Below are 7,852 nucleotides of genomic sequence, written 5' to 3' on the forward strand. Positions count from 1 at the left end.
TTATTTCTTAGTGTCTAGATCATAAACGTATAATCACAAATGCAAAACAAAATTAAATGAATATAAAAGAAATTATTTGAAGATTTTACAAGAAGCAAATTTATATCAGATTTTTAAAAGATTGCAAAGTAAGTAAATATATAATGCTGCAAGTATTAGTAGATTATTCTAAAGTTTGATATAGCGATATTTAAAAAGTCATTTACCAGATTCATTTTACCATTTTGCTGAGACTAAAAAGTGTATTTAGATTTAGCTTTTTTCATTTATGTTGTGATTATTCACTTCAGAATTGCACCTAGTAAAAGTAATAAAAAGTAATAAAGTGAGTGTGAACTCAAAATAATTACAGTTATGTCAAGCTGAGTATTACCTATTCAATACTGACCAGGTATAGATTTATGGTTCAAAAAAATTCTGGTGTACAATCTAAATTACATATCTTTTTAAATTTTTATTCAATAAATGTTTAATTTTATGCCATTTTGTCATTTTATGTTGAACCTTTCCTTTTTATATTTAATATTTTACCTAACCAGTAACTATTATAGCTTCATGACCTAAGTAAAAAAAAAATCCATGGTTAAAAAAAATCATTTTAAAATGCTATGAATTCCTTTTCAGCTTTCTGTGTTTAAATGAATAAGCCCATTCATTGTGGTGTTTAAATGAATAAGCCCATCCATTGTGATAATGTTGCTTTTTTTAAATAAATATTGTTGAATTTTTTAGGACTCGCTTGGCGGTAATGCGAAGACGTTGATATTTGCTGCTGTTTCACCTGCGGACTCCAGCTATAATGAAACGGTATCAACTCTTAAAATGGCTCAGACTTGTCACAACATCACCAACAACGTCAAGAAAAATGCTGTATGTTAAACCAACCATATTTTTACAATAATTAAAGCATTTATTTATTTTTTAATCTTAAAGCTGTAAGGTACTTGCCACTGTACAGAATAGAAGTTTAAAACCAACTCTCAATATAGGGTGTCTGTATAGAGAGTGGTGTGGCTTCTAGTCTTTAGTCAAATCCTAGTTCCAGCATCATTTGATACCAAGTACCAGGATTGTTAACCAAGCATCTTAACCACCAAGTAACAACTTCACCCCAAAATGTGTTTTTGTTTTCTGTATTTTTTCTAGGCATTGATTTGATATTGGAATCAACAAAAAATAAATTTTTGTTTGTTGTATGATAACATTGGTTATTTGAGAGCTGGCCATAAAAGATAGTTTCAGGGAAGGAACACCCTCGTTATCACCATCGATAGATCTTAAAACAAAACATGTTTTAGCCATTACCTCCGAAACATGATTTACATGGAGTGACTGGTTTGGCTTGCCTTTGCCACATATGTTGTTGTAAAGTGACACTGATGACTTTTTTAGTATGGCTGAAATTAGCAAATACTATCAGCTAAAATGTATTTTTATCAATAAGATTCATTACTTAGTATTTCTATTTAATGTTTGATATTGGTTATACTTCTACACTTCTTTTTTATTGTTTGCACCAATTTTTATTTTTTTTGTCAGGATGACAGTTCACGAATGTTGAATGAGCTTCGAGATGAAATCTCCCGCTTAAGGGAAAAATTAGCCACCAGTAACTTGAATGATGCGACTAGCAAGGAAGATGTGATTAGAATGCAGGTAAAGTGTAAAACTCTATCCCCACTCATATGTTATAATAAAAAAATTGTTTGAATTGCCTATATAGGCGTGATGATGCCTTATCTGTGTATGGGAATGATAAAATCATTTCACTGCTACGATCGTTATCATTGCAAGTATAAACAGGCCTTCAGAATCATGAGCAATTCATAATGTCTGACTTCTATTTTCTGTTTATCAGGGCAACCTACTTTGAGATGTTGTTCCTGGAAAATGGTTGAATTTGTTAAATTTCATAAATTTGTTTGTAAATTATTATAGAGCCAATAAGAATTAACCATTAATGTTTATCCTGACAGGCAATTATTACATTTAGAAAAAAAATGTTAATATTTTAGATGTAGAAAAAACCATTTTGCACCCTGGACAAGCACATTTTCATGTTCGTTGCAACTAGCTTAGATAAATGTTTATGCCTAAATTGGTATAAATACTTTATGGTTTGATGTGTAACAAATTTTAAAACAAAAAATGTTGGTATCTAAGTCCAGGCTGAATTGCATGTACAGACTGATCTGTAAATTTAAAATAATTTTCTGATTGTTTTTAGGATCTAATCAAAGACCTCCAGATAGCTAAAAAGCAAACTTGGGAAGAAAAAGAGAGATTGTCTGTTCAGTATGAAGAAGACAGAAAAGTAAATCTGGCAAACAAGGTAAATATAAGTACATAGCATCTTGAATCTGTTGTGGTTCTGTTCTCATGATGATTTTGCTGGGTTTTTTTTTTTTTTTTTTTTTTAGCGTTTTGTTCTCTTCTCATTTTTAAGACATATATTGTGAGTTATATTTTCTTTTAAAGGGAATTTTGCAATATGTGATGGGAGACAGTATGCGGAAAGGGAACAAGGAAGTCCAGGAAAAGCTTCTCCTAATGCAAAAGGAAAGAGACCAGGTAAATATAAAGTGATTATAAATAATATTACGAACTAACAACCAGAACAATAAGTAAGCTAATGGTAACCAAAAAATGGTGTAGTAAATTAAATTTCTTAACACGTTGACTGCCAGACCTTTTTTTGAGATCCCTTCCCGTGTGCCAAAACAAATTTACATGTATGTAAAAACATACTTTTTAGAAATTTTATCTAGTCATGTATCATCAAAATAAATAAATAAATTGGCGAGAAAATATTAGGGGGCGAGTATACTCATTGACGGAACTGTGATAGAAGATTTTATTGACTATGCCAAGTGCGAGTTATCTCATCTGCTTTTTGCATGGGTTGGTACATGTTCAAATGGCGCCCCCACTTGTGCCGCTCGAGTTTACTACCGGCAACATTTCTACGTTATCGTCTAAGTGTATCTTCCCTGGACTACCAGCAGTTGAGTCTGTGGTTCTACACTGTATAACAAAGAAGTTTTATACGCTAGAATGTTACCCTGATTTTGCCGAGTATGCTCATTCCTGATGCCCTCAGCAACACCCTGTGGCCGCGTATACTCGTTGCTGGCAGCTAACGTGTTAATGAGTACACAGTTTCAGTTGCAGGATGTTTTGTTTATTCTTGTATTTTTGAGCAAGATGTATGCAGAGTACCTCCCGTTTTTTTTTATACTGGCAAAATAGTCAGTAAAGACCTTGAAATCTATAAAATCAATTAAATAAGCCTTTAAAGCCCCTAATTGTTGTATTTTTCGCCCAGACCACTTTTGAAACATTTTGAGTGACTCCTGACCAAGTCCACTTTGTTCATTTAAACTTGTATCGTGAAATTTAAATAAAAATGTCTAGGGTCGGACGATTTTTTAGGGAGGTCGGGTTATACCAACATAACATTTTTTTTTAGGCCTAATTACAATATTAGTAATATTATATCATATGATTGATTTCAGCTGCAAGAGGAGTACAAGGAAAAGCGAAGGATGGTGGACACTATGAAAGAAAACCTACAAATAAAAATTGTTGACTACACAAAAATGGCAGAGAAAGGTAGGCCTACTATTCTTTTCAAATGTCAGTTCCATGTGTTGGTACAGTAATTTAGTCTGATCAGCATTCATCCTGATGCCTTGAAAATATATACCCTGAATTCAATATATATACAGCAAAACGGCTGCGATGTTTGTGATATTCCTGTTGGTACAGATTTACAGTGGGGAAATTTGACATTAGTATGAACTTTGACCCTTGATCTTACAGATAAAGGAAATGAGGCAGAGACCAAAGCCAAAGTCGGTGAAATTCATGAACTTAAGGAGAAGATCAAGAAAGAGAGTGAAGTGGTGAAGGAAGTCAAGAAAAGACTCAAAGAACTGCAGGAGAAACAAAAAAGAGAAAAAGAGGTAATCACAATTAGTTGTTTAACACATATATTTATTTATTTAATTTATAGAGAACATAAAAGTACCGTAGTCTCATGGGGGGCTGAAAATTTACAATAATTGTCATGCTACATGGTCGGAAATGGCACTCTCACTTAAAATTTGAGTGTAATTTTCTTTTTTGACAATTTTGAAAAATTTAGGGGGTGTTCTTGTTAATAAATTCCTAAGAGATTTTTAATTTGCTTTAACTACAGGAGCTCAGGGCACAAAACAGAGATCTTCAATCAAATCCAAAAATGAGAGCAATGGTAATGGAAGAAGAACGAAAAAGACTGGAAATCGAAAACGCTGCTCTCTTGAAGGAAGAACTAGAAAGAATGAAACTGGAAGTAGACCAACAGAGAGCAGAAATACAGGTGAATTGAGTTAATACAGTATATAAATGAAGTCCCACATTTTTTGAAAGAGTAATATAAGCGGCAAAGACAAGCGAAAACAGTCCTCGCAAAAAAATTGATTTTTAGTGTTATTAATACCAGTTTAAGTAGTTAAATGAAAGTTATAAAATGATAAAAGAATAATTTAAATTCGATTATTTCCTTATGGAGTTTTGTATAGTTATTTTTCTATTGTTAACTTTTTATTGTGCTTTTTTAAAATTTGTGGTATTTTCTTCTGGCAAAGGCATATATGAGGTAAAGGTAGGAGAATTACCGTAACCCGCAACGTCATTGTGCTAGATTGTGGCCTGTGACTACCTAACAGCCGTAAAGAGGTGCTTATAGTAGCTACGTGTTCACATTATTCCAGGACAGGGGCTGAAGTAAACCATAACATCGGGGTGAACCCCTACTTGTCCGAAACAAGCAATGGATTCTTTAAAGAGCATGCGAGTTAGATGTATACACTGGGTCTCCATTATATGTCGTTATCCGAGAAAACTTGGCTCTACCAACCGAACCCTGGGTGAAAGCGTTTAGAACCAGCGCCGATGTTAAGGCTGTAGTTAGTGGCACCCCTGCCTTATCGTTCGGTCACTAACACGCAATATTTACAATCGTTTTTGTTAACTTTTTATTTTCCTTTGTATCTTTGTTGTCGTTTTTTAAAGTCTGTAAGGAAAGATTTATTTTTGCTGCCGGTTTGAATTTGAAATATGTAAATCGGCCTTCAACGTTAACGATTTGGGACATTCCCCAGGCAGAGACCATGACCAAAATATTACAAAATGTTGTAAACATCGAAAAAGAGTAAATAACAGCAAGGCTAATGTATAGATATATAAAGTTTGTACAGTAAAATAGATTTTGAAAATTAGTTTTTCCCATTATCTCTGAAACATGATTTGCGAGGAGGGAATGGTTCTGCTTGTCTTCGCCACATATATTTGCATACAGTGTTTTCCCAATTGAAACATTTTTACTAGTTAATTTTTCCATAAAAATTCAGCTATGTATGCAGTGTGAGTTTTACTACCCCTTTTAAGTTGGTTTAATGACTTGAAAAAACAACAGCACATTCAATCATAGCCTAGACATAGACTGGAATGATGATCATTTATTGAAAGATGCCAGCCTAGATCTAATCTTTTTTTTTTTTTTTTTTTAAATTAAAACATTTCTATGGTAAAATTGATGGCTAAAACTGCTTCAAAAGAACACTGGCATATTTGAAACCATTATTCTGACAATTGCAATTTTTTAGGTAATATTTCACATAGCAGATAAACAGAGTATGACACATTTATTATCTGTAAGGTCAAGAATAACTAATATTACAGTGTCATGAATATTAACCACAATAATGAACATTCATGACAATCTTTTAGATGAAAGTGGCACAGGGTAAGACTTACACGACGGAGGAAGCAATGAAACTTGAAATAGAGCTGATGAAGGAGAGGGAGGAGAGGAGCGTTGTGGCTAGGCAGCTTGAAGGGCTGGACTTGGAGAAGAGTGTCATACAACAAGAGCTTGACGAGGCTTACCAGAAGCATTCAGAGGAGCTGGAAATCCAACAACTACAGCATTTCCAAGTAAGTCAAGGCATTTTTTACTGTATTGATAATTCACCATGAACCTGTTTAGTACAAAATATTTCTCTTCTTTTTTTTTGTTATTTATTTGTTATTTGATTTTTATATAGTGCCTATTCCTTTAGGTTACAAAGTGCTTTGTTTTTTCCTGTTCATTGGGTCTGCATGCTTAAGTGTTGCTGCCATATTGGCACAGTAGCAGGCAACCCCACCAGGTTCCTATTTATACTCCTGGATAAAGTACCTTGCACAAGGATACATGCAAATTGCACAGCGAAGGATTGAAACCCCAACCAAAACGTTCCTGCTGTACCAAACCACTTTTTTTCAACCTTTACCACCACCTTTACTTTGAAAACCTATTTCAAGTCTTTCTAAAACCTTATGATCTTCAGTCTGTTACACTTAATAGTGGATAAATCTAACTTGTCTAAATTTTATTTTGTAGCGTGGCCCATAGGCTTAATTGTTTAGCTACTATACCCCATTTGCCGTCAGAATTACCCTCTTAAAATATGTCTACAGAATTTCATGGGTCATAATTGAAGTATTTCAAAACAAAAGAATCAAATCCAATTACAGTAGAACCCCTATTAAGGGGACAGTTTTAAAACAATAAAAGACATCAAAAACATCTTTAAAAAAAAAAAAAATTCATCCTTTAGTTGGCAAGTTACTCGCTGTTGGACACAAAAAACAATTACAGTATTTAAATCAACCTATTATGTGACTGATAGTATTTCTTTTCCTCTGCAAATCAAATTTGATATTAAATCGTTGCCTTTCTTATTAGACATTCCGCAATTATCGTGAGGTTTTTGAAGAACAGAAAGCGGCTTTGGAACAGCGCTTCCGTGGGCTCCTGGAGGATGCGATTCAAGATGCTGTATTTCTTTCCACTCGCAACGCAGAACTTGTGCAGGAGAATCAGGCTCTTCAACAAGGTATAGTAAATGCACTTTGAACTCATTAGCTGCTACTGCTGTTGCCAGGTGATCAATAATTGACACTTCACAAAAAAAAAAAAAAATATGTTGTAATATACATAATTAAAGTCATCATCCCCTAGATAAAGATGACAAAGAATATTTTCTGGAACATAATTTTGATAGATTACTAGCCTGTCATTTGCAAAGCATTTTGTACTTTTTAAGTTGATTAATCCTGATGTAGTGTACTACCACCAACGCTGTAAAGTATTTTTTTTGTGTGGAGGAATATCTCGAAAACCAACTTAAATTTATGCGGAAAAAAATCACTAGGAAAATAAGTGCGCCAAATCATATTTTTGGGCAGAAAGTGCATCAAAATCATGCATGCATGAAATTGTTTTCCGAAATGCACAGACAGAATTCTAGGCCTAATATATCACCTGTGCCAAACCTTATTTTAGAGTCTGGACTACCACTACCGAATGTATAAAATTTAACCCAAAATAATCTTTTCCAATTTCTTCTTTTTTTTTATATAGAAATTGCAGAGTACAAAGACAAGCTGTCAATCAAAGGTGGTGGAGCTGGAAGTCGACCAAACTCAAGTGTGACAAGGAATTAAATATTTTTATAACAAATCTAAGTATTCACCATGGAAACAAAATACAGTACCAACATTATATGCTCTAATGTGCACAAGGCCCAGTTGGTCATGTGAATCAGAATCATTTTCTTAGATGGGACGGGTTATAACTTAATTTCATTTGATTTATTTGTTTCAATACCTGTATAAATGATATTAGATTTGAAAGCGAGACAGGGACAATCAAGCCAACAAAATTGTCAAAAAAGGTGAAGATACCAATATTTATATAAAAGAACTGAGAACAAATTAATGGTTGGACCATTTAAAGGCTTAGCAGGCTACAGAGGGATAG

General features: G+C 33.6%; 1 protein-coding gene across 1 annotated transcript; it reads left to right on the forward strand.

The window, feature by feature from the left end:
* Positions 1-732: 732 nt before the first annotated feature.
* Positions 733-7,852, forward strand: LOC117122680 (kinesin-like protein KIF3B; the record flags this gene model as incomplete). The annotated part of the gene is given in 10 exon segments (XM_033268361.1): positions 733-870; positions 1,540-1,656; positions 2,228-2,332; positions 2,479-2,571; positions 3,516-3,612; positions 3,823-3,965; positions 4,202-4,363; positions 5,776-5,982; positions 6,776-6,926; positions 7,454-7,852. Coding segments are annotated over 10 exon segments (1,296 nt in total), but the record flags the coding sequence as incomplete, so codon positions are not given.

This window comes from Anneissia japonica, unplaced genomic scaffold (assembly GCF_011630105.1).
Source record: "Anneissia japonica isolate Jap-2015-1 unplaced genomic scaffold, ASM1163010v1 scaffold6581_len7858_cov109, whole genome shotgun sequence".
In the NCBI taxonomy this organism is placed as follows: Eukaryota; Metazoa; Echinodermata; class Crinoidea; order Comatulida; family Comatulidae; genus Anneissia; species Anneissia japonica.